The 27747-nt window shown below is 45.4% G+C and overlaps 1 protein-coding gene across 5 annotated transcripts in view; it reads left to right on the top strand.

Moving 5' to 3' along the window:
* Positions 1 to 27747, top strand: part of LOC115084531 (thioredoxin domain-containing protein 3-like) — a 310312-nt gene that overhangs the window by 150298 nt on the left and 132267 nt on the right. For all 5 annotated transcript variants that reach the window (XM_029589514.1, XM_029589512.1, XM_029589511.1 and 2 more), the window contains exon 5: positions 17239 to 17310. In XM_029589514.1, coding sequence (XP_029445374.1) covers positions 17239 to 17310 — 72 coding nt within the window. The remainder of the gene's footprint in view (positions 1 to 17238; positions 17311 to 27747) is intronic.

Consider the following 27747-nt stretch of genomic DNA (forward strand, 5'->3'; position numbering starts at 1 on the left):
CTCTTCTGTCTCTGGGTCACCAAGGTGTTCCCCACCTGGACAGGTGCCGGGATCCATGATTCTACCTTCACCGGTGGACCCACCGGCTACACCAGTGCTGCCTCCTACTCCGGAACTGTGTATCCATACCCCAGGTTTCCGTGAGGAATTGGATCGATTATCCAAGAGACTATCGGAAAAGCACTCCAGGGGTTCAAACCTCCATCGATGCCGGCCACCGATCCGATACCCATGGCGCTTGCACCGCTATTGGTAAGAATGGACAAGTTAATCTGTGCCCTTCCACCGGTGCATCTGAGAGGACCGATGGCCCCAATTCTTTCCTCACCGATACCCTTGTCATCGGAAGAAGAAGAAGAATCACCGATCTCCATTCCTCCCTCCGGAGTGCTACCACCAATACATCCATCAATGTCACTGATTCCGTTGGTGCCTCCGTCGATACCCCCATCGATGCCTTCGTTGCCTCCATCGATGCCTTCGGTCCCACTTCCAAAGCCATCAATTCCTAGGCCCGGATCTTCCGGAGTAACACCGTTACTCCCTTCTGATGAGCATATGGGAGCTGGTGATGAGCCATACAATCCCTGGACTGATGATTCGTCCCAGGATTTAGACGATCTGCCTTCACAGCCCTCTCCTCCTGATGAAAGGAAGCGCTCTCCTCCAGAGGACTTGTCCTTTATTAACTTTGTTAAAGAAATGTCTGAAACAGTTCCATTCCAGCTTCAGACTGAAGAGGACTCTAGGCATCAGATGTTACTTCTCCAATTTCTCGATGCTCCTAAGGAAATCATGTCTATTCCTATTCATGATAGCCTTTTGGACCTTTTAAAGAGAAATTTGGAGCCCCTGGCTCTGTGGCACCTGTTAACTGTAAAGCAGATGCCATCTATCTCATTCAGCTAACCCCTGGCTTCCAGAGAGCTCAGCTAGACCACCACTCAGGGGTTGTAAGTCAGCCCAGAAAAGGGCACGACACTCTAATCCCCACTCTTCCATTCCCCCAGGAAAGGATCAGAAACTTCTGGATGCGTTTGGAATATGAGTATTTCATGGGTCAATGCTCATCTCTCGCATTGCTTCCTATCAATTATACATGACCCAGTACAATAGGGCCCTGTTTACAAAGATTCAGGAATTTGCTGAAGCCTTACTTCTGCAATTCCAGGACCAACTTCATGCCCTAGCACAAAAGGGTCTAGATGCTGCCAAACATGAAGTACATTTGGCATATGACATCTTTGACACTGCCTCCAGAGTTTCGGCGGCAGGAATTAATACGAGGAGATGGGCCTGACCAAAGTCTTCAGACCTCAGACCAGAAGTACAGGACAGGTTAGCTTACTTGCGCTGTGTTGGGGATAATCTTTTCGGAGAAAAGATTCAAGAAGCAATGGCGCAGCTTAAGGACCACCAAGAGACTCTGCGCCAGCTCTCCTTACTGCCTTCTGATCTCTCCTCCTCTTCCAAACGTTCTTTTAGAAGAGACTCCAAGAGACAATTCTACCGGCAGAGGAGATTCTATCCCCCGGTGACCAGGATTCGAGCTTCTAAGCCTTACCAAAAAGGCCAATCCAAACAACCTCAAGTCCAGAAGTCACAGCCAGCCTCCCAGCCAGGTCCAGCGTCTGGCTTTTGACTCCTTCCTAGAGAGCAGTACCCAGCCTCCACTTCCGACTATTTCCATCAGAGGCTAGTTGTGCCACTTCTCCAAACCATGGCACACAATCACATAGAAACATAGAAATGACAGCAGAAGGGGGGAGCGTGACGTCACGCTACGAGATGGCCGCCTGATTCCTGAGCTCCCGCTGCCTCCCCACTAAATCCTCTGCAATCCGTGACTTCTTTGCACCTATTGACTAGCTTTTGCACCGAGAGAGCGCAGACTACCTGTAAGATGACCAGCAGGAAAAAAACTACGGATCTCCAACGCTTCTCCTACCAAAAAGATGGCTCTAAAACGGTGAGCGATCCTCCTATGGAGGAAGACGGAGGCCAAGATGGCGGCGCCTGGAGCGCCGAATTATCTGATCCTGCTACTGACGTGCCGGCCGCTGGGGACGCTTCCTTTTCCGAACACCCGTCCCGTGCCGAATTCAGGGAGTGGTTCGCCGGGATACGGGCTGACTTAAAAGCGTATCGGCAGGAACTTTTAGCCCGCGTGGATGAGGTTAAGGAGGACCTCACGGCCTTGGGTCACCGCGTCGGTGATATAGATGTACGAGTGGAGGGTCAGGCCGAACAAATAAATGCCAACAAGACCGCTTGTGATGCATTGCGAGCCGAGAATGCTCAACTAACAGCAAAACTCGCTGATCTAGAGAACAGGGCGCGCCGGAGCAATCTCCGATTCAGGGGCTTCATGGAGACGTCGAGGCCTGAGGACTGCCACGTGTTAATTCGCGACTTCTGCCTCTTCCTGCTCTGGGAGACCAGCTCGGCGGCGGACTCCGACCCTCCCGACGTCCAATTTGACCGAGCTCATAGGGCCCTGCGAGCCCCCCAGCCCAATCGCCCACGCGATATTATTGTATGCTTTACCTCCTTTAAAATCAAGGAGCGGGTTGCGGCGGCGGCCCGGGAGAAAAATGAATGGGAGTGGAACGACCAAAAAATCGCAATATTCCCTGACTTATCGCAAGCAACGTTACAAAGCCGACAGGCTTTTAGGGAAGTGACCACATTCCTACACCACAAAACGATACGATACCGGTGGCTCCATCCATTTGGACTCTCCTTCTCCCATGAGGGTGTCGCCCATAAATATCTGACACCGGAGGAAGCCATACCGAGCCTTGCTGCTATGGGCCATGTGGGACTCCAGCCACCTCCAAAGAATACCGGCTCTCTCTCTGCTCGAGTGCCTCCACCGGCGTGGCAGCGAGTGGGAAAGAGGAGCAGTCGACTACGGCGGCAAACAGGGGGCCCCACCTCCGCTCAGGGTCTGACCTGATCTCCTTATATGCTTTAACTAAACGGTTTCCTTAGTTTTCTAGGTTTAGCCGGTCATCACAATGTTGTATTGGGGTCAGAATGTTTTCAAGTTGGTGCGAACTATGTCAAACGGATGAATGGTTTACTTTTCTCATGTGTTTATTCGGTGGGGGGGGAGAGGGGAGGGCGCCATCTCTTGCTTCTGTGATAGTCCTCACTTCCCCTTTTTGGGGTGGGAGATAGTCTGCTAGGAGGCTAAGGCAGGCGTTTTTTTTTTTTTAGGGACCACAGACATGCCTGGGTCCATACAGGGGTCATGCTAATTCATGCTGTTCTTATTGTGGTTGTGGGTGTGTTACTCCTCCATGCTGCATATTTTTTGCTAATGGTAGGTTCTCTCTTTTGTCTGTTCTCCTGCGATATCCTTGATTTTTTCTCCCGGATGGTAGCGTTGCCCTTAGACTCAAAAAGGCCATTCATCATTACCATAGTTGGTATTGTTTGCCCACTTAGGGCCGCTGTTTTTTCTTGGCGGGTCCTGAGTGTGGTCTCTGACCATCTGTATGGCTTGGCTTAGAGTTTTGTCCCTCAATGTCAAGGGACTCAACTCCCCTCAAAAGCGATCTCTTTTTTATAGAGAGGCAGCTTCCTCAGGGCCGGATATAATTTTCGTGCAAGAAACGCACTTAAAGCGTAGATGTGAAGCCCTAATGAAGTCCCCTAAATTTCCAAATCAGTTTTACTCTGCAGCAAATAAAAATGCTAAGTATGCAGGAGTGGGCATCCTTTTTGCATCACATGTGGTGTTTGAATGTAAGAAGGTTGTTGCGGACCCACAGGGTCGGTACTTGTTACTGGGAGTTACGATGTTTAATCAGGAGTTCACACTCCTCACAGTATATGCCCCGAACAGGGAACAGGCGGTGTTCTTTAGACACCTTCACCATATTCTCACCCAACATGCGCAGGGTTCCCTCATTGTGGGAGGAGATTTTAACGTACCTTTGTCCCCAGCTCTGGACACCTCTAAGGGGTTCACTCACACTGCCAGGGTGCACTCCAGGGCCCTCAGGGATCTCCTATCAGAGCATAACCTGGTGGATTCTTGGAGAGCCACTTACCCTCACTCCCGGTCCTACTCTTTCTACTCCCAACCACATGATTCCTATACTCGCATTGATTATCTGATGGTAGATAAAACTTTGTTTCACCAGATTCGTAGTCCTGAGGTGGGGGTGGTGACCTGGTCTGATCATGCCCCTGTTTCCCTACAATTTCGCCTGCCCATCGGAGATCAGGGCTCCAAATTTTGGCGGCTTAATGATTCTCTTCTTCAAGAGGCTCAGTTTACACAGACCACCATGCAGGTGATACGAGAATTTTTTCTCATAAATGCTGGATCCGTTTCCTCACCAGTCACTGTGTGGGATTGCTTTAAAACATATATCAGGAGGCACTTTATCTCCCACTCCTCCTATGTTAAAAAGAAGAAGGATGAGGCTTGTTCCTGTCTACGGGCTAGAATAGCGGATTTAACTGCTCAGCACAGTAAATCCGGCTCCACTCGTCTCCGGACGCTGCTTAATCAGTCCAGAGAGGAGCTACATAGACTAGAGCTTGATCACATTACTCATGCACTTAACCTCACTAGACAACTTCACTTTGAAGGGGGCAATAAGGCAGGCAAGATATTGGCACACCAGCTGAAAAAACAATCCTTTCAAAACCACATTCTTAAAATCAAGAACGACCAGGGGCAGATCGAAACGAGTACAGCCGCGATCATGTGGCAATTTCTTCATTTCTATCAAACGTTATATTCGGCTGAATCCCACATTCAGGCTGCAGATATCTTGCAATACCTCCGCGATCTCCCTCTTCCCAGACTCACGCAGGACATGCAAGATAGTTTGAATGCGGAAATCACGACACCTGAGATCCTTGAGGTCATTAAAACTCTCAAGGTGGGTAAGGCCCCGGGACCCGATGGCCTGACAGCCACATTTTACAAATCCTTTAGACATGTCCTAGCTCCACACCTACAGAATCACTTTAACTATCTAAGAGGCGGGGGACAGCTAAACCCAGACTCTAATACCGCGGGCATCACTATTATAGCCAGGCCAGGCAGGGATCCAGCTTTGTGTGCCTCCTATCGGCCGATTTCACTAATTAACCTGGATCTAAAAATCTTGGCGAAGATTTTGGCCGATAGGATTAATAACTTCATTATGCATATTATACACCCAGATCAGGCAGGCTTTATACCAGGCCGTATGGCTAGTGACAATGTACGTAAAATTATCAATATCATCTGGGGGACCAGACAAAGTCGGGATGCCCATCTACTCTTGGCCATAGACGCGGAGAAAGCCTTCGACATGGTCCACTGGCCTTTCCTGTTCCAAACATTGCAGGAGATGGGGTTTGGTTCCTTTTTTCATAACTGGATTTCTGCCCTCTATCACAATCCTTTAGCGTGCCTCAAAATCAATGGCAGATACACTACTCCCTTCCCAGTACAGAGGGGTACCAGGCAGGGATGCCCTTTGTCGCCTTTACTTTTTGCCATTTTTCTCGAACCCTTGGCCATCTCTATCCGAAACAATACAAAGGTACAGGGTTTCCCTGCACACACTTGTGAGCCCAAACTGTCGCTTTTTGCTGATGACATCATTTTCACAGTTGGTAACCCAGTGGGATCTCTCCCGGTGCTCGAGTCGGAACTGGCTCACTTTAGTGCCCTTTCCGGTTTCAAGATAAACTCGGATAAGTCCGAGATTTTGAACCTCACCTGCCCCCCCGACATAGTAGGCCACTTTCAACAAGCTCATGAGTTCCGGTGGGCGACCACCAAACTTAAATATCTTGGGGTGTACTTGAGTAATGATATATGTGATCTGTACCAGCATAATTATGTTCCTCTACTTAAGAAAATCGAGTTGGATTTGGAGAAGTGGGGCTCCCTACCGCTCACGTGGATTGGTCGCTTAGCTACCATAAAGATGAACGTGCTGCCACGGTTTCTTTACCTTTTTCAGACATTACCAATATCACTCAATCGGGCCACGCTACTTCAATGGCAACGGAAATTGCTCCGCTTCTTGTGGCGACGTCGTCCTCCTCGAGTGGCTCAAAATATTCTTTACCAGCCTAAATCGGCGGGTGGACTGGGGCTTCCTAATTTGACATGGTATTACGCGGCTGCCCAGCTCCGGCCCATTATCGATTGGCACTGCACTACTGCTGTGAAACCGTGGGTCGCCTTGGAACAGGCCTGGATTGCGCCGGCCCCTCTGGCCTCACTTCTTTGGCAACCTGATAACTCGTGGAGACCCAACCTCCAGCTCTCACCTTGCACCAGACAAACTTACAACGTATGGAAGCAATGGAGGTACTGGCTGGTGGGGAGATATGACTACTTTTCACTCACTTACTTATTCCACAACGTAAAGTTCCTGGCTGGACTCCCCAAAAAAGCCTATGAGCGTTGGAAGGCTAGTGGTATCTCATGTATATGCCACGTAATCCAGCAGGGCCAACTATTATCCTTCTCCACTCTTCGTGATAAGTACCATTTACCTGCCACAGAATTTCTTCCATACATGCAACTTCGCCACTTTTTACTGTATTTTCAATCTAGGGGGCTTATGGCTCCTTAACGCTCCCTACTTGAAGGTTACTGCGCCTCGTCTAAGGCTGTGGGAGGCCTCATCTCCAAGCTCTACCAGCAGCTACTAACTCGTCCGTTTAGTAAACATGCACATATGAAGGCTTGGGAGGCTGATCTCCAGAAATCACTCTCTGAAGAGGAATGGACTTCCATATTCTCCAAATTATCTCGTGGCAATGTGTCCACTCGGATTATAGAAGCCAACTACAAGATTCTATACCGATGGCATTTAACGCCGGCGAGGCTACATCAATATTACCCTCAGGTGGACAGTCGCTGTTGGCGGAATTGCCACCAGGAAGGGACCTTTCTTCATGTTTGGTGGACCTGTGTCTTTATTAGCCCTCTCTGGTCCTACGTCTCTAGGCTATTGACCGAACTGCTTCGCGCACCTTGCCTACTTACGATGGAGCAGGCGTTACTCTTCTCCTCATGCGAATCTCTACCTCCCCATGCTCAGACCTTAGTGCAGCAAGTCTGTACAGCGACTAAAATGGAGATCGCCTATCGTTGGAAGAGGCCTCAACCACCTACTTCGGACGAACTGTTACAACGCTTGGATAGTGTCTGCCTTCTATACCGTCTTACAGCGCTGAAATACCAAAGACTTCCTAAATTTAACCTAATCTGGGAACCATACATTTCGTGGAGAACCTTAATCTTCAAGACTCTTTAAGATCTCATATGATCTATTTTCTATTTAAACTTTAACTCCTACCGCTCTACCACTCTGGGTGCAGCCCTAGAGTTATTGCAGCTTGGCGTGATGTATTCCTGTTCAAGACCACTTGGACTTTCTAAGGCATGATGGGGGGAGGGGGGCAGGGGATATTTACACAAACTTTGCTGTTGCTACTGCATTATGTTGTTTTTTCTCTTTTGACCTTGACTCATGTTCTCGATGCCTGTTGTAATTTACTAGGGGTTGTACCTGTTTATTGTGTATCACAGCAATAAAAATTCTAAATTAAAAAAAAAAAAGAAATGACAGCAGAAGAAGACCAAACGGCCCATCCAGTCTGCCCAGCAAGTTTCGCACTTTTTTTTTTCTCATACTTATCTGTTACTCTTGGCTCTTAGTAACCTTTTGGTTCTATTTCCCTTCCACCCCCACCATTAATGTAGAGAGCAGTGTTGGAACTGCATCTAAGTGAAATATCTAGCTTAATTAGTTAGGAGTAGTACACAGATCAGTGGGTACTCGCCTTAATAACGATTCCTGGATCAAAATGGCAAACTCAATCACCCATGCGGTCTCGGGGACGCCGTGGCGGTCGACGTTCAGAGGCGGAGGCAGCCATCTTATCAAGAGTTTTGATGGGTTTGGAAGAAGAGAGGTGAGCAACAGAGGGTGCAGCTGTCTGTGACCGGGCACAACACTCTATCACACAAACTTTTAGACTTCATTCTCTCAAACTTGAGAATCAGCTCAATTAATTTCTCCTGTTTCTGGAAAGCTGGATTTAAAATTCAGGTTACAGAAGTCTGCGGTCTATGGAGTGGTTCAGCTTCCCCATGTGTCGGTAATGGTAGAGTCGGCAATGAAGCGAGCAAAGAAGACCAAGCTTCATTCATTGACTCCCCCAATAAATAACCACAGAATTCTCGATGAATACGCTAAAAAATAATTTCAAAGCCGATGCTGACTTCTCGTATACAATGGAATCAACTTTATATGGTCCAGTACCTCTTTGAGTCCCTGCAGCTATTAAAACTTTTTCTCTGTACGGAGTCAGGACAACCAATTACACCTCAACTGTTCTATGACATGGAACCATTCTGCGACATTTACTCAGAGCAGTATACAAATTTTTTGAAACATTTTCCAGAGCCTCAACCATGGCCATTGTGGCTCCACGAATCATGTGGCTTCGTTCTAGCTCCATCAGAGAAGATGTCCATGAAAAACTGGCTAATCTTCCTTGTGTAGAAGGCAATTTATTTGGGGGAAAAAAGAGAAAAACATAGCAGTGCAGTCCCCCTCGGGATCCTTAGATCCTCAGTCTTCAAAAAGATGTTACTACCAACGGAAACCATTTTACTATCAACGAAAGCCATATAAGACTTTCCTATCATATAGAGCACAGCAATTTCAATCATACCAATTACCACGCTCACAGCCTCAATCAACTCAAGCTAGTCCCCACCAAAGGGGCAGAAACATCAAAAACAATCCCAGACCTCTCTTCAGAAGCCTCTATCTTTTTGATGGTGTCTCAGCCACAGTCGCAGGAAGAATTCAGAGTTGTTATTCAAAGTAGAGCAGAATCACTACAGATCAATGGGTACTTTGAATCATCCACGAGGGTTACCATCTAAATTTCCTATTCAAACCTTCCCTTCCTTGCCTCATTACCTCAATGAAGGAAGTTTCCTATATACATCTTCTAGAAAGGAGATACAGATTTTGCTTCAACAAGCAATCCAATTGGTTCTAAGGGACAAAATCAATTCAGGTTATTAATCCCAATACTTCCTCATTCTGAAATGATCAGGGGGTCTCCACCCCATTCTAGACCTACGGTGCCTAAACAAGTTCCTTTGGAAAGAGAAATTCAAGATGACATCCCTCAAGTTAGTTTTATGTTTCATACAGGAAAACAATTAAATGTGTTCTCTGGATCTCAAGGATGCATATACTCACATTCCAATACATCCCTCCTGTTGGCAGTTCCTGGTCTTCCAGGTGAATTCCATATACTACCAGTACAAGGTTCTTCCCTTTGGTCTTTCCTCCGCTCCCAGAGTCTTTACCAAATGCCTGGCTATGGCTGTAGCCCATTTGAGATGTCAAGGGATTCATCTATTCCCTTATCTAGACGACTGGCTAATAGTTTCTCTTGACCCAAACTCCTTGTCTTGGCAATTAGAGATGACAATCTCGTGTCTAGAATCTCTGGATTTCCTTAGCAACTATGAGAAATCGATACTCAAACCAACTCATATTCTTCAATTCATAGGAGCCAGGATAAACACTGACAAATCTCGTGCATTCCTCCCCCTGGAGAGAACATAAGAAAATGCCATACTGGGTCAGACCAAGGGTCCATCAAACCCAGCATCCTGTTTCCAACAGTGGCCAATCCAGGCCATAAGAACCTGGCAAGTACCGAAAAACTAAGTTTATTCCATGTTACCATTGCAAATGGCAGTGGCTATTCTCTAAGTCAGTGGTTCTCAACCCTGTCCTGGGGACCCCACTAGCCAGTCGGGTTTTCAAGATATCCACAATGAATATGCATGAGAGAACATTTGCATGCACTGCCTCCATAACATGCAAATTTTCTCTCATGCATATTCATTGTGGGTATCCTGAAAACCCGACTGGCTGGTGGGGTCCCCAGGACAGGGTTGAGAACCACTGCTCTAAGTGAACTTAATAGCAGGTAATGGACTTTTCCTCCAAGAACTTATCCAATCCTTTTTTAAACATAGCTATACTAACTGCACTAACCACATCCTCTGGCAACAAATTCCAGAGTTTAATTGTGCGTTGAGTAAAAAAGAACTTTCTCCGATTAGTTTTAAATGTGCCCCATGCTAACTTCATGGAGTGCCCCCTAGTCTTTTTATTATCCGAAAGAGTAAATAACTGATTCACATCTACCTGTTCTAGACCTCTCATGATTTTAAACATCTCTATTATATCCCCCCTTAGCCATCTCTTCTCCAAACTGAAAAGTCCTAACCTCTTTAGTCTTTCCTCATAGGGGAGCTGTTCCATTCCCCTTATCATTTTGGTAGCCCTTCTCTGTACCTTCTCCATCGCAATTATATCTTTTTTGAGATGCGGCGACCAGAATTGTACACAGTATTCAAGGTATGGTCTCACCATGGAGCGATGCAGAGGCATTATGACATTTCCCTTTTTATTCACCATTCCCAAATTCTGTTTGCTTTTTTGACTGCCGCAGCACACTCAACAGACTATTTCAATGTGTTATCCACTATGACGCCTAGATCTTTTTCTTGGGTTGTAGCACCTAATATGGAACCCAACATTGTGTAATTATAGCATGGGTTATTTTTCCCTATATGCATCACCTTGCACTTGTCCACATTAAATTTCATCTGCCATTTGGATACCCAATATTCCAGTCTCACAAGTTCTTACTGCAATTTATCACAATCTGCTTGTGATTTAACTACTCTGAACAATTTTGTATCATCTGCAAATTTGATTCTCACTTGTCATATTTCTTTCCAGATCATTTATAAATATATTGAAAAGTAAGGGTCCCCAATACAGATCCCTGAGGCACTCCACTGTCCACTCCCTTCCACTGAGAAAATTGTCCATTTAATCCTACTCTCTGTTTCCTGTCTTTTAGCCAGTTTGCAATCCACGAAAGGACATCGCTACCTATCCTATGACTTTTTACTTTTCCTAGAAGCCTCTCATGAGGAACTTTGTCAAACGCCTTCTGAAAATCCAAGTATACTATATCTACCAGTTCACCTTTATCCACATGTTTATTAACTCCTTCAAAAAAGTGAAGCAGATTTGTGAGGCAAGACTTGCCCTGGGTAAAGCCATGCAGACTTTGTTTCATTAAACCATGTCTTTCTATATGTTCTGTGATTTTGATGTTTAGAACACTTTCCACTATTTTTCCTGGCACTGTAGTTTCCCGGATCACCCCTGGAGCCCTTTTTAAATATTGGGGTTACATTTGCTATCCTCCAGTCTTCAGGTACAATGGATGATTTTAATGATAGGTTACAAATTTTTACTAATAGGTCTGAAATTTCATTTTTTAGTTCCTTCAGAACTCTGGGGTGTATACCATCCGGTCTAGGTGATTTACTACTCTTCAGTTTGTCAATCAGGTCTACCACATCTTCTAGGTTCACCGTGATTTGATTCAGTCCATCTGAATCATTACCCATGAAAACCTTCTCCATTACAGGTACCTCCCCAACATCCTCTTCAGTAAACACCGAAGCAAAGAAATCATTTATTTCCTAGTGTGTAGCAGATGGACTCAAAACAAATGGGTATAGTGTGCTCGTGCTAGCAGTTGGAGACGGATCTGACGTCAGCACGGGTACATATACCCCCACAGGAAGTGCCGCAAATCAGTAATTTCCGTCTCCAAAGCAGTTTGGAGCTACCTCACGCTCGCTGAGCGTGTTTCCAAATTCTAACGACTAAATTCCTAGAAGAAACCTATTGAAGACAAGCCCCGCTCTCCTGTGGTGAGGCCCTCACCCAGTTGAGTTTTCCCGAGCTGACTTCCGTGGTCCCTCGGATGTAAGTGCCTCGGTCCGGTGGCCGGTTCGCGGCAGGGACCTAGCCCCCGAGTGAGAAGGGCTCGGGCGTGGCTTGGCCCCCGAGTGAGACTAGTTCGGGCGCGGCCTAGAGGCAGCCTCGGTCCCGGCGTGGACTTGGCCCCCGAGTGAGAAGGGCTCGGGCGCGGCTTGGCCCCCGAGCGAGACGAGTTTGGGCGCGGCCTAGAGGCAGCGGGCGCACTTCCTTATGCACGGCGGTTGAAGGTATACTCCCCCCGCAGCCGGAGTCCGCCCGGGTTGCAACCGGGAAGCGCCGAAGACAAGGTAAGGCGTATATCTTTACTTGGTCTCCGAGGAAGTGTGGATTCACTGGGCCTGCCTACGGGGCAGCACGCCAAGGAGGTGCCATTTTGCCTGCCTACTCAACTTCGCCACTGAGCGCTCGTTACGGAGCTAAGCGCACGCGATAGGCGCATGTTGTTGGCGCACACGATAGGCGCATGTTGTTGGCGCACACGATAGGCGCATGTTGTTAGCGTACGCGATGGCGCATGTTGTTAGCGCACGCGATGGCGCATGTTGTTAGCGCACGCGATAGCCACACGTTGTTAGCGCACGCGATAGCCGCACGTTCGCTCACGTTTATAAGACGCCCGTGGATAGGCGCACGTTTGTAAGACGCCCGTGGATAGGCGCATGCTGTTAAGCGCTCTTATACAGCAAGACTAGCCATGCGGGTAACTCAATGGACTTTAAGATCTCAATGAATCCAAGCCATTCAACCACTGCATTCTCCAAGTAACCCACCAGTAACGTTCCTCTCTACTTTGGTGGGTGAACAAGGACAATTTGCGCAAGGGCCTACCCTTCCAACAACCAGTCCCACAGATAACGTTAACTACAGATGCATCCATCTTGGGTTGGGGAGCTCACATAGACACTTTCCAAACCCAAGGTACTTGGACAAAACTCGAAGCAACATTTCAAATCAATTTTCTGGAGCTTTGAGCTATACGTTATGCGCTGCATGCGTTCAAAGACTACTTTTCACACAAGACTGTTCTAATCCAAACGGACAACACATTTGCCATGTGGTACATCAACAAACAAGGAGGTACGGGCTTGTATCTCCTTTGTCATGAAGCTGCACAGATTTGGGGCTGGGCCCTGAACCACTCAATGTTCCTCCGGGCCACTTATCTGGCAGGCATTCACAATGTAGTGGCAGATCTTCTCAGTCATCAATTTCAACCACACGAATGGTCCCTGGATCCCTCAGTAGCGACCAGGATATTTCAGTGTTGGGGACAACCAACAATAGACCTCTTTGCATCACATCTGAATCACAAAGTGGACAAGTTCTGTTCTCTATACAAACAGAAAAACCAACCAGCCAAGGACGCCTTTGCTCGCCCTTAGAGCTCAAGCCTTCTATACGCGTATCCTCCGATACCGCTCATATCCAAAACTCTAGTGAAGCTACAAGAGGACAAGGGGTCCATGATACTCATAGCCCCGTATTGGCCTCCACAAGTATGGTTTCCCACACTTCTAGACCTCTCAGTCAGGGATCCAATTCGTCTGGGAGTAGCTCCCACTCATAACTCAGAATCAGGGTCGGTTGCACCATTCCAACCTTCAATCCCTATCCCTGACAGCATGGATGTTGAAAGCTTGATCTTACAACCGCTCAGTCTTTCAACCAATGTATCTCAAGTGCTTATAGCTTCATGTAAACCTTCCACATGAAAAAACTATTCTTCCAAATGGAAGAGATTCACTTTGTGGTGCAGACAAAAGAATATTGATCCTTTCACTTGCCCCACTACTTCTCTACTAGACTACTTATACCATCTTTCAGACTCTGGTCTCCAGACTTCATCTGTAAGAGTACATTTAAGTGCAATCTCAGCTTACCATAACAAGATGGGAGATGCACCTATATCCTCACAACCTCTTGTCAGTAGGTTTGAGAGGTTTTACTCAAATTAGACCACCAATTCGGCCTCCAGTCACAGAATGGGACCTGAATCTGGTTTTAACAAGACTAATGCATTCTCCTTTGAACCCATAGATTCCTGTGATATTAAATTTCTCACATGGAAGACTATCTTCCTCATAGCCATTACATCAGCTAGAAGGCTTAGTGAGTTACAAGCACTTGTCACGTACTCACCCTATACGAAATTCCTACATGACAGAGTGGTTCTCCGTACACATCCAAAATTCCTCCCCAAGGTAGTTACGGAATTCCACTTGAACCAATCCATAGTTTTACCCACGTTCTTCCCAAGGCCTCATTCTCACCAAGGAGAAAGAGCCTTACATACCTTGGACTGTTAGCATGCACTATATTTCTACTTAAACTGCACTGCAGTCCACAGGAAATCCAATCAGCTTTTTGTTTCCTATGATCCAAACAAACCGGGTAAAGCAGTGAGTAAGCATACTCTTATCCAATTGGCTAGCAGATTGCATACAGTTTTGCTATGAAAAAGCAGGCCTTCCTCTCCAAGGGCGAGTAAAGGCACATTCAGTAAGAGCTATGTCAACTTCAGTAGCACACTATCCTTCAGTGCCAATCCTTGACATATGTAAAGCAGCAACATGGAGTTCTCTTCATACCTTTGCAGCTCATTACTGTTTGGACAAACAGGGACGACAAGATTCAGCCTATGGACAATCTGTTTTAAAGAACTTGTTTCCAGTTTAATCCCAACTCCTTCTACATCCAACCTGCTATAATCTTCGGCTGATTCATTTTCAACAACAATACTTCACTGTTGCTTCACTACAAAATGACTCTGCCTCTAGCTTGCTAATCAGCCATATGTGAGGACTAGCATCCTGCTTGTCCTGGGATAAAGCAAAATTGCTTACCTTATAATAGGTGTTATCCCAGAACAGCATGATGTAGTCCTCACGAAACCCACCCGCCACCCCGCGGAGTTGGGTCTCATACTTTTTATTATTTTATTTTTTGCTAAAGCTTATTGCTACAATACGAGACTAGAGTGAGACCCCTGTGGCAGAGAATATCATGGCATGCTGGGCATGCTCAGTGGTCTCACAGTGTCAGTCAAAAGTTTCTAGAAACTTTGACAGAAGTTTTCCCGCAATAGGGCTCCGTCAGTGACGTCACCCATATGTGAGGACTACATCCTGCTGTCCTGGGATAACACCTATTACAAGGTAAGCAATTTTGCTTTCTCTCCATACCTTCGCAGCCCATTATTGCTGAGATAAGGCTGGTAGACATGATTCCATCTTTGGCCAGTCTATTCTACGCAACCTACTTTCAGCTTAACTTCCCAACATCCTTCCATCGACCCGTTCAGGGTTCAGGAAAGCCTCCTAACCAAATCCCATCCCTGTTGTGCCTGTTGCACGTCTTTGGGTGCATTTGGTGCTTTGCTTGGGCATCCTCAGTTCGGTACTCACCCATATGTGAGGACTACCACACTGCTTGTCCTGTGAGAAAACAGAGTTGCTTACCTGTAACAGGTGATCTCACTGAACAGCAGGATGTTAGTCCTCACGAAACCCACACGCCACCCTGCGGAGTTGGGTTCGTTTACGTTTTCTTATTTTATTTTTCGCACATACTTTTACTATAAAACGAGACTGAATGGGGACCCCTGCTGGATGCAGGGTCAGTGCATTGCTGGGCATGCCCAGTAGGTGCCAGTCAAAGTTCTAGAAACTTTGAAAAATGTTGTCACCCATATGTGAGGACTATCATCCTGCTGTCCTGTGAGAAACACCTGTTACAGGTAAGCAACTCTGCTTTCCAACCAATATCCACCATAGTGACAGTGTTGGAATCTATGGCCAAAGACATTCTCTGGTGGTTAAATCCCAGAATTTCTGACAGTGGGATCTCCTCTTCGAGAACCGACCCACAACCTAATCCTCACCACAGATGCTTCTACACAGGGTTGGGGAGCACATCTCCAAAATTACAAGTGAGGATGTCCAAATCAGGCTTAACTATTTCATTGGTAAGAGTACACCTCAGTGCTATAGCGGCATATCATGAGACATAATGGTACCTCTATAGCCTCACATCCTTTAATATCTCGTTTCATAAATGGACTCTTTAATCTTCATCCTCCAATCCAGAAACCCCCAGTCCCTTGGGATCTGAACGTAGTCTTATCAACCTTAATAAAAGCTCCTTTCGAACATCTGCAGTCTTCTCATTTGAAATATCTAACTTGGAAAGTAGTTTTTCTAGTAGCAATAACTTCAGCCCAAAGAATAAGTGAACTTCAAGCCTTAGTTCATTTCTCACCTTACTTACAATTTTACCACGACAAGGTAGTTCTCCGGACTCACCCAAAATTCCTTCCCAAGGTGGTGTCAGATTTTCATATTAATCAAGACATTGTTTCCAGTATTCTTTCCCAGCTTCATGTGAACAAGAGAGAATCTATGCTACATATGTTAGATAGCAAGAGAGCATTGGCCTATGATAAGCAAAGAACTCAGCCTCACTGCAAGTCTTCTCAGTTATTCATATGTTTCAACCCCAAATCACTAGGAGTTGCAGTTTCCAAAAAAACCCCATATCAAACTGTATTCAGTTCTGTCATAATTCAGCACAAATTCCTTTATCAGGTTCAGTTTCAGCACATCAACTGAGAGTTAAAGCTTCTTCTATAACGCATCTGCGAAATGTTCCCATACAGGACATGTGTAGAACTGCCACTTGGTCCTCTGTTCATACTTTTACTGCAAACTACTGCTTAGACTGTTTAGCTGCTGCAGATGGTGGACTGGGACAGGCAGTATTATCCAATGTGCTAGCCTAGAAAAACATGTGCACCATGCATTAAAAAGAACCAAAACAGTAAGGTATGGCATAATGGGTGGTAATAAACTAACACCTCTATTCCAAACCTTGGGGGTTTTCTTGATATGTTTGGGACTCCCATATAGCAGGGCTAATTCAGCCTGTTTATTGACTGGAAAAAGCGAGTTTTCTCACCATAAACAGTGTTTTCTGTGTATAGCAGGATGAATTAGCCATGCTTCCCACCCTCCTCTCTGGACATGTTGTTTTCTACTTCTAAAGGCCGCTGCCTTCTAGGTTTTTTAGTAATTGAAGAGAGCGGCGACTCACTGTGCGCAAGAAGTGCCACGCAGCACACACAAACTTTGAATCTTGTAGAAGAATGTCCACTAGAGTGCGCCAGTGAAGTCACCCAAATAGCATGGCTAATTCATCCTGCTATCTATGGAAAATACCGTTTACGGTAAGCAAACTTGCTTTTACATGCACACTCCTAATATCTATTTTTTGTGAAACTCTTACTCATGTGATTTGAATTGAATTGAGTATATGATAGTCAATATATTATACAAATAAAATCTGTTTGCTTTTATTATAGGCAGCAGCAGACAACATTGAATCCTTGCAAATATTTAGAGGAAAGAGTGAACCTGTATTTCTTTTTTGTGCTGTAAGTTCCACATTTTACCATCTTTACTGTAGTGGTTTAGTTTTACAGTTAAATGTAAAAGCAAGTTTGCTTACTGTAAACGGTGTTTCCATAGATAGCAGGATGAATTAGCCATGCTGTCTGGGAGCATCGTCGTGCGACCGGCAGGCGGAGCTTCTCCTAGAGTTCAGAGTTTTGAACTCTGTGCGTCTGCGCGGTGAGGTTCCCGCGCGATTGCTTAGTTTACCTCAGTCTCTTGTTTCAAAGTGAGAAAATATATATAGAGAAAAATAAAAGTATTTAGTGTGTTTGTATAGACTCTCTAGGGAGGAGGGAGGGATCGCATGGCTAATTCATCCTGCTCTCTACAGAAACACCGTTTACGGTAAGCAAACTTGCTTTTTCCCGGTGATGGCAGGCTGAATTAGCCATGCTGTCTGGGAGTCCCAAGCTCCCGGGTGCTGTCTACATATTTGCTTGTAGTTTAGGATGCCACCTGTAAGTCTATATATATAGTAGACAGTCTTATGTTTTTGTTATGGTTGACAAGATTGCCGACCCCATGGCTGCATCCGAAGCGCTTTGCTGTTGCAAGCAGTAATGTACAGTGAAAGTATGTAGAGAAGACCAAGTTGCCGCTTTGCAAATGTCTATTAGGGAAACATTTCTGTAATGGGCGACTGATGTTGCAGTTGCTTTGACTTGGTGTGCCTTTGGTTTTGTTTGTAGTGGTAGATTACGCTTATTGTAACAAAATGTAATACATTGGGACAGCCAACTAGCCAAAGTCCTCTTGGCGACTGGTTGGTTAGGAGAATTTGGGTTAAAAGAGAGGAATAATTGAGATGGTCTGGATTCTGAATGAGTTCTTTGTTTGTAATAGGCCAACACTCTTTTACAGTCTAAGGTGTGGAGAAGTTTCTCTCTGTCGTTCTGACGAGGTTTTGGCTTGAAGATCGGTAGAGTAATGGTCTGGTTGATATGAAACGCCGATACCACTTTCGGGTTATGAAAAAATTGTAAATACGGGGAGTAGTGAACTAGTGCTTGTAATTCGCTTACTCTCCTTGCTGATGTTACCGCTACTAAGAAAACTGTTTTCCAAGTGAGGTATTTGATATAACAGGTGTCCATAGATTCGAAAGGAGGAAACATTAGTTGTTCCAGTACGATATTGAGATTCCATGGTACCGGTGGTTTTGTGATCGGTGGTCTCAGATGTAGAATACCCCGCAAAAATCTGGAGATTAAAGAGTGGTTGGAAATACGTAGTCCATTTTGAGTATTATGAAAAGCTGCTATTGTGCTAACATGTACTCTCACGGAGGTGTAGGCGAGACCCGCTGCAAGCAGAGTATGAAGGTATTCAAGAAGATGTGTTATCTTAGTAGAGAAAGGGTCTAGGTTTTTTGGTCTGCACCATTCTGCATACCTGCGCCATTTTCCTGCATAATTATGCCTAGTGGACAGCTTTCTGGATTCAATGAGAACATCTTCAAGGTGGGATGAGAGCCCCAGATAATTTAATACGTGCCTTTCAATCTCCATGCTGTCAGGTGGAGAGACTGATGCATTGGATGAAGAAGGGATCCCCCTTCCTGAGTCAGAAATTGGGGATAGTCTTCTAGTAGAATCGGAGGGCGAATGGATAGTCGCTTGAGATATGGATACCATGGTTGCCTCGGCCAAGATGGGGCTATGAGTATCATGTCTGCTGCATCTGTGATACATTTCTGTATTGTTTTGGAAATTAGTGGAATGGGAGGGTAAGCATAAAGTAGTATCTCCGACCATGGAATGAGGAAAGCATCAGGAGCGTAACGGAGTTTGCTGTGGTAGATTGAGCAAAAGGTCCGAGTTTGTCAATTGCTCTCTATGGAAAACAGATCTATTGTTGGAAATCCCCACTGATGGAATATGTTGGCTACTACGTCCTGGTTCAAAGTCCATTCGTGTGGATGGAAAATTCTGCTGAGGTGATCCGCTGTTACATTGTCGAGACCGGGAAGGTAAGTGGCCTGTATCGAAACTTGATTGGATACTGCCCACATCAGTATGCGAAGCGTTTCTCGATAAGAGTATTCAAGAACCTGACCCTCCTTCTTTGTTTATATAAACATGGCTACTTGGTTGTCTGTGTACACCATGACATGTTTTCCTTGTAGTTGGGCCGAGAAGGTTTGAAGTGCTTTCCAAATGGCTCGAAGCTCGAGGAAGTTGATTTGAAAATTGGACTCCCTTAGAGACCAACGGCCCTAAGTCTTTGTTGTTCAGATGGGCTCCCCAGCCTTTCCATGAGGCATCTGTAGTGAGAGTGACTTGATAAGGAGATCGCTGAAACGGTGCTCCTGAGTTCAGATGGTTGATGTTCATCCACCATTGAATGTTGGTTCGCATTTGTTTGGTGAGGCGTACTCTGGTTGATAGTGGTTGCCAGAAATATGACCACTGGCTCTTGAGACCCCATTGTAGGTGACGCATGTGGAGTCTTGTTTATGGGACTACATGGGTAGCTGCTGCCATATGACCCAACAGTTGAAGAACTTGTCGTGCCGGTGCCTGTGATTGGTTGAACAGACTTTGTGCCAGAGAAGACAGAGTTTGTATCCTGTCTTGTGGGAGGTACACCCTCTGATGTACCGTGTTTATGAAGGCTCCAATGAACTGTAGAACTTGAGTAGGTTGAAGATGGGATTTTTTGTAATTGATTATGAATCCCAGTTTCTGAAGACAATTGATTGTTTGGAATGTATGAGTCTTTAAGGTAGTCTGATCTGAGGCTACTAACAGCCAGTCGTCAAGATAAGGAAAAATCTGTATCGAGAGCTGTCTGAGATGAGCCACCACCACCGCTAAGCATTTTGTGAACACCCTCGGGGCTGAGGAAAGGCCAAAGGGTAGTACCTTGAACTGATAATGGATATTCTGAATTTGGAAACAAAGGTACTGCCAGGAGGAAGGGTGCATGGGTATATGGGAATAAGCATCCTTCAGGTCTATGGAGCATAGCCAGTCATTGGGTTGCAGGAGGGGTAGGATACTCTTGAGAGATGTCATCTTGAATTTTTCTTTTTGAATGTGTTTGAGATTTCTTAAATCTAAGATGGGTCGAAGTCCTCCTGACGTTTTTGGAATGAGAAAATATGGGGAGTAAAATCCTTGATTCAGTAGCGAATTTAGAAGAATTCGGATGAATCTCTGTGCCTGCAGACTAATTGTTCTTGTAGATCTATTGAATAAGTTGATATGTTCTTGAGAGAAGAAATTTGTGGAAGTATGGGAAGAGTTAACAGATTTAGTTGGTAACCTTCCTTTATGATGTTTACCACCCAACGATCCAAAGTAATGTTTTCCCAGCTGGAATAAAAATGCTGAAGGTGTCCTCCTATGTAGTGGGGTGGAGGTGGCTCTGGGTAACTAAAAAAGACTGAGTCGGTTTTTGTGGTGCTGCCGGAGTTGGTTTGGCGGGGTCTTCCACGAGACACCTGTGGTGGTGGTTGGAAACGTTGATGCTGGTAATACTGAGATCTGAATGTGTTGTAAGGTCTAAAGGGAATCCTTACGTAAGGTCTTCGTTGATATGAAGGATAAAAACGCTTAGCAGAAGAATGTGGATCTGAAGTCAGAGATTGCACAGCTGTATTCTGCTCCTTAAGAAGAGTTTTGGTTTCCCCAAACTTGGTACCAAAGAGATTGTCCCCCAAACAAGGAATATCCACTAGTTTGTCATGGACATCGTCCCTTATGGAACAAGCTCTTAACCATGCCATTCGGCGAGCCGCTATTGCTGTCGCTGAGGAACGAGCCGATGACTCAAATGACTCGTATACCGAACGCAGCAAGTGTCTGAGACCCTCTTCCATATTTGTGAATGGTTGTGGTAAAGAATTATCTTCTGTCATACATACTAGACATAATCTCTGCAAGCATTCGAAGAGATACTGTATGACATAAAACTGATGGAGTTGTATCTTTGTGGCCAGCATGGAGGAGTGATAGACTTTACGGCCAAAATCATCCAGGGACTTGTGATCTTTTCCTGGTGGAGAATTTGCATGGAGTTTCGATCTCTTGGCCCTTAACAGTGCCGATTCCACCACTATCGAATTGTGAGGTAACTGTGTGGAGTCATATACTGTGGAATTTCGCATCCTGTATTTTAAATCAGTTTTTCTTGAGGCCGCCAAGGTAGAAAAAGGTTTTTCCCACATTTTGTGTAAAACTGCATCCAACACCGCATGTGGTGGTAAGGCATTTGGTTCAGGCGGCATTTCAAAAATTTTTAGGATGCCTAGGACCTCCGCCCGAGGTTCAGGAAGTTTTCCCGTTTCAGTATTTAACAAAGATTCAATAAACTTAGCATAGGATAGATCCTCGGGAGGAGAATATGGTTCGGGAATACCTTCGGGTGGGTCTGATGGAAAACCTGTAGATGACGAAGGGGAAGACGTGGCACATTGTGAATGTGGAGAGTCTGGCCCATTGGGATCTGGAATCGATTTTTCTCTTTGCTTTGATGGTGGTGGGACTGTTGGGATATGTGGAGTAGAAATTGGAGATTGAGAACCTGGGTCCCTTGGGTGTAGCTCATCAAGATCATGGAAAAAAAGATGACAAAGCAAGAGAAATTTGAGACATCGCCTTTGAAGCTAAAGTATGATGTGAAGGCGTAGGAAATGGTTCTGAAGGAGGAGGTGGTGCCTCCAGAGAGAAATCTTGAGAAGGGCGACTTGGTTCCACATGGTGACTTGATTGAGATCTCAAGGAAGAGGATCAATCAGATTGAGAACTCTCCCCCTGTGAAGAAAGTATGTCCACATCAGAATTCGTACCTGGTGAAGTAGCCCTTTGGAGATGTTTTGTCTTGGCTTTTTTCTTAAAATGGTGCTCCTGTTGAGATGCACCCTGGGAAGAGGAGAGAGGTGAAGCTATAGGTGGGTCATGATATTTCGCACGCTTCGCCGTAGCATGACGGTGATGGTGCACATGTTTTCTTTTATGAAAAGCGTGATGGGATGACACTGATAGCGAAGCAGATCTCTCTGAAGGAGCATCCGAAGCACCTAGCCTCTTATCTTCGCCTTGAAGTATCCTGTAATTTTTTTCGGTGCGCTGTCTTCGGGCCCCGGCAACATCCGACCACAGTCTCTGCAAGAGGCCGTGTTGTGTTGCGGGCCCAAGCAAATGTAACAATAATTATGCCCATCAGATGGCTTCGGAGCAATCGCGAAATCGAAAAATTTGAAAAAAATTCGAAGGATAAAGACACGAGGAGAAGGAGAAAAACTGACCGCATGCAGTCCAGCTTGCGGGAAAAAAAGAGACTGAGGTAAACTAAGCAATCTCGCGGGAACCTCACCGCGCAGACGCACAGAGTTCAAAATTCTGAACTCAAGGAGAAGCTCCGCCTGCTGGTCGTGCAACGACGCTCCCAGACAGCATGGCTAATTCAGCCTGCTATCACCAGGAAATATGAAATGTGTTATCTTAAAAGGAAACCTCATGCATACATTAAATTCAAGTATCTGAGGTTAAGTACCCAACTGACTGAATGATAGGTTGTAAACATAAATGGGATTTGAAAATATGCACCTTGAAGAAAGCTTTTACAGATAGTTTTCAAAGTAATTAATGTAGTTAACAAACATTTTACCTGCATCAATCAGCTATTTGAAAATTGCCTTCCCTCAATGTTGCTAATAGTGTCCCATAATTGCTGCCTGCCCTGACCCTCACTTGTTTTTCTGCCCCAACTTATTCACTACCTGCCTGAACCTCAATGTCTGTGCTAGCTGCCTGACCTGGTCTTGGACTGTCCCTGGATTTTGCTCTTGCCTCATCTTGTCTCAGCTGTGCTTGCTGGGATCTGAACTATGCTTGTACCACTCAGGTAGCTTCAACACCGCAGCAGCCCAAGGGTTCACACCTCCAGCTTATGATAATGAATTGACTATTATGTTAGACAAATAAGTGCAAAATAAGCCTTACTCAGACATACACAATAAAACATAGAATGTTTGAGCCTTGGTATTAGCGGCCTATAAATGTCAATAAATAAATGCCCATCTAGGGGGTCTGGGAAAATAATTGTGCATAATAGTAATCGGTTAGTGACTTCATAACAATAAATACAAAATAAATCCTGATTAAAATTAAAGAAAGAATAGGTCTATTTTATATCATAGGAAAACATTTGAAAGAATTGTCATCGATTGGGGAAAATACTGCTTGGTAACAGGAAGGGGAGAGTAAGTAATTTGTCAAATATTGTCATCTGCAAACAGAACATAAAAACAAGTAAATTTCAGGGAGAGCTTGATTAGGTGGTATCTTATTTAGATCTTTGTGGTAATTATTTCTAGTTGGTTTTGTTTACTTTTTATCATAAGCACAAGATTCTACCAAGTAAGCCATATTAAACTACATATGTCATAAATACATACAGTAATCTGAAAAGATAAGACAAACTATTTCATATTTAAAGCAAGTAGTAAGAAAGTAAATAGGACTACAAACAGGGATTCTGATTGTGGAGGTGGAAGATAGAGTCCACAGGGTTGCTGATTTTACTTGCAGGACAGCCAATGAAAAGGTAGGAGCTTGATGGTACTTTTTCATTTCTCATTCCTAACAGCTAGTAGTAGCTAGATATGTTACTTGTGCTTTATAGAACTTCATAAGGGAACTCTCATTGGCACAAATCAAGTATTAAGAAGGGCATTAACAGTGAATCTGAGAGATTGACATTGTACTCATAGAAACATGATGACAGAATCCCCGGACCTATCCCGTTCATTCTGTGGTGTAGTCTGCCAGAAGTTAAGTCTGAGACCATGGTAGTCATATGACCAAGCTCTTCTAAGATTGTCTTGAATAGATCCATAAATTGTTGCAAGTGGTGTAACAGGGGGTCTGAGCATTTGCGGAGAGGAATGGCCATGCTTGGGCCTTCCTGTCCAGTAGCAAAAGAATGGAAGTGGTCTTGGACAAGTTGTCCGCGAATAGCAGTGTTTGCAATGTAAAATGCATATAGCACTGGTTCAGGAAACCACGGCATTGCTTAAAGTCCCCAGTGTTCTGGAGTGGAGACAGTAACTGAAGAATGGGCTGATTAGTTACTGGAAGTGTTGCTGGTGGAGGCAGATTGGCAGGTATGGGCAAGGCATCCAATTGAGCAGTAAGACTATTCTTATTGGTAGCTAAGAATTCTAAGGCCATCTGTAGTATCTGTAATTTCTGAGCTAAGCCAGGGATAGCCTGCCAGAGATTCCAGTCTGCCAAGTCGATGGGCTCTGCAATCTGTTGCGGGCATGGACCCTTAGGCAGGCGGACTCAGCTGAGGCAGATGGAGCTTCACTTTTACCAGCCTTCATTCCCCTCAGGTTTTTTCAGGTGCCGGGGCCAGCAAGTTTTAGGAAGGGGCCTCTGCGGACGGCGCAGATTTTTTAATGTAGCAGGGTCAGAGCGGACTGAGATTAACCGAACCCTGAGACAGGCTGAGATCAGAGGCAGGCAGCATTCAAAGGTGTCCCAGAGACAGTCAATGGTCAGTGGCTTGGAAGCAAGCAAGGATGTCCAAGAATCAGGCCAAGGTCAACTACTGGTATCTGTCCGTAGGGAAGAAGGGACAGATAGGAAGGGCAGAAAGGCAAGGAGCAAACAGACAGGTGAGGAACACATAGAAGAACTGAAGTACTATGGACCCTCAGTCAAAGATGAGCTGGAACCAAAGAACAGGGACAAGCTAGAACTGAAGAACAAAGACATTGGTAACTCACACTACTGGAAGAAGCAGGCAGACATGTTGCTGAGGCGAAGAGGGAAGGGAAGGGGGCTGTTTATAGGCCAGGACTTGTGACATCATCTTCAGGGGCAGTGGGGCTTTTCCCTCCACGGTCACTTTAACGTCTTACAAGAGACATGCGTGCCTAGGGGGGACGCGCAGCGCAGGAACCATCAGCAGAGTGTCATCGCGTCAAAGGTGGCTGGCCTGGGGAAAGTTGGCATTGGCTTCCTGCCTCATGTCCTGGTAGCACTCCATCACAACTCAGGCCAGGCTTGGAGGTAAGAGCGACAGACCGTGGGGCAACCCGCGTTATCCACTACTGCTAATAAAAGAACTTTTTGATCACCTACATGGCGCCAAGATATTCACAAAGCTGGACCTCAGGGGTGCATATAACTTTATTCGTATCAAGATTGGTGATGAGTGGAAAATTGCAATTAACATTTGCCACAGACACTTCAAGTATCTAGTTATGCCCTTTGGGCTTTGTAATGCTCCAGCAGTTTTCCAGAAAATGGTCAATGAGAGTTCGTCACCTACTCTACAACTGTGTGATTGTGTATTTAATGACATACAAATCTTTTTTCTCAAACATTGAGTGCCTACCGCTGAGACGTCTGTACTGTTCTGCAACGTCTATGAGAGAAATATCTATATGCCAAGTTGAAAAAGTGCCTCTTTGAAAAGGAAGAACTCCCCTTCCTGGGGTACATAGTGTCTCAAGATGGATTCTGTATGGACCCTGCCAAAGTGAAAGCCATCAGTGACTGGCCCCGTTCTGTGGGGCTTTGGGCTCTACAAAGATTCTTGGGATTTGTTTATTATTGTCAATTTATCCCAAACTACTCCTCTGTGGCATCTCCCCTTACTACCTTAACCCACAAGGGTGCTAACACCAAAGACTGGCCACATGAGACTCTAGAAGCATTTTAGGAGTTAAAGAACGCCTTTGAGGATGGGCCCTGTCTCCATCACCCGGATCCTATGTGACCCTTCGTCTTAGAAATTGATGCTTCTACTCTGGCCATAGGGGCTTCCTTGAGGCAACACAGTCCAGAAGGAATACTTCGTCTATGTTCCTTCTTCTCAAGGAAGTTCTCACCAATAGAGCGTAATTACAGCATCAGAGAGGGAGAGCTTTTGGCTGTGAAACTAGCCCTTGAGAAATGATGTCACCTACTTAAAGAAGACCAACACTGTTACAATATACATGGATCACAAGAACCTTTAACATCTACATCAAGCTCAGCAGCTAAATGCAGGGCAGGCTTATTTCTTTGTTCTTTGCTCACTTCAGCTTTGCATTGTGGTATTACCCAGTGCTCAAGAATCAATGTGTGGACTCTCTCTCACTCCTTCCAGACTGAGGATGTTACAGAACCTCCCAGATATATCATTAATATTGCTAAGATACTCCTAGCTACCATGGTAACTGTCCCTCCAGGGAAGATGGTTGTACCTTCCATATTACATGAGAAAGTGTTACAATGGACCCATGACTCCCATGTCGTAGGTCACCCTGGGTGGACTTGAACCTTTTGAATTGCATCAGCAATATTACTGGTGGCTCCAAATGAAACCAAGACGTCAAGGCCTACATTGACTCTTGTCCTACTTGCAAGCAGCAAAAAATGCTGCATGGCTGACCCTGGGGGCTGTTACATCCATTATCAATTCCCAGGGAACCCTGGACCCATTTGTCCATAGACTTTATTGTGGACTTCCCTGTGTCAGTCGGCACGACCGTGATTTGATTAGTGGTAAACCGATTCTCTGGCACATTTCGTCCCATTACCAGGTCTCCCTTCAGCATCAGAATTGATGTGTCTTTTCACTTTTTATGTCTTTCACCTGCTTTGTCAGCCCAAGCATTTACTCTCCGATAGAAGAGTGCAATTAACCACATGATACTGGTACTCTCTTTTGTAAGAAGTTTGGCATCATGCTAGACTACACTATTACTTATCTCTCGCAAGGGAACAGACCAGCAAAGTGCACCAGTCGTACTCTCAAGACCTTTCTCCACTCATATGTTAATGAGTGCCAGGACAACTGGGCCACTCTTTTACCCTAGACTGAGTTCTCTCATAACACCAATGTCAACGCAACCACCAGATCTTCTCCTAGTCCAACTAGTCTATGGGAAACAACCTCTAGCTCCTCTGCTACTACCTATGACAGTGCCTTCTCCAACGTCTCAACTATCCACCCAGGAATTGCATGAACTATGGGAATGGATGAATCACCTGATTCAGAAAGCTGCTGATAGGCCATGAAAACTGCAGATACCCATAGAAGACCATCTCCTCAGTTTAAGGATGGAGAGAAAGTATGGTTGAGCACATGGCATTTATGCTCCTTCCATGTGTCTGACTCCACATTATGTTGGACCCTTCTCTGTGTTCCGACAACTGGGGCCGTCACATACCAATTGAAGTTACCACTTACACTGAAGATACACAATGTATTTCATGTATTCTCCCAGGACAAGCAGGATGTTAGTCCTCACAGATGGGTGACATCATCAGATGGAGCCCTGTCACGGAACACTTTTGTCAAAGTTTCTAGAACTTTGACTGGCACACTGAGCATGCCCAGCATGCCACCAATTCTATGGCCAAATGGGTTCCCCCTTCAGTCTCCTTTTTTTCTGTGGAGCTGTTGCCTCTTGG

This window comes from Rhinatrema bivittatum, chromosome 2 (assembly GCF_901001135.1).
Source record: "Rhinatrema bivittatum chromosome 2, aRhiBiv1.1, whole genome shotgun sequence".
NCBI classification, from domain to species: domain Eukaryota; kingdom Metazoa; phylum Chordata; class Amphibia; order Gymnophiona; family Rhinatrematidae; genus Rhinatrema; species Rhinatrema bivittatum.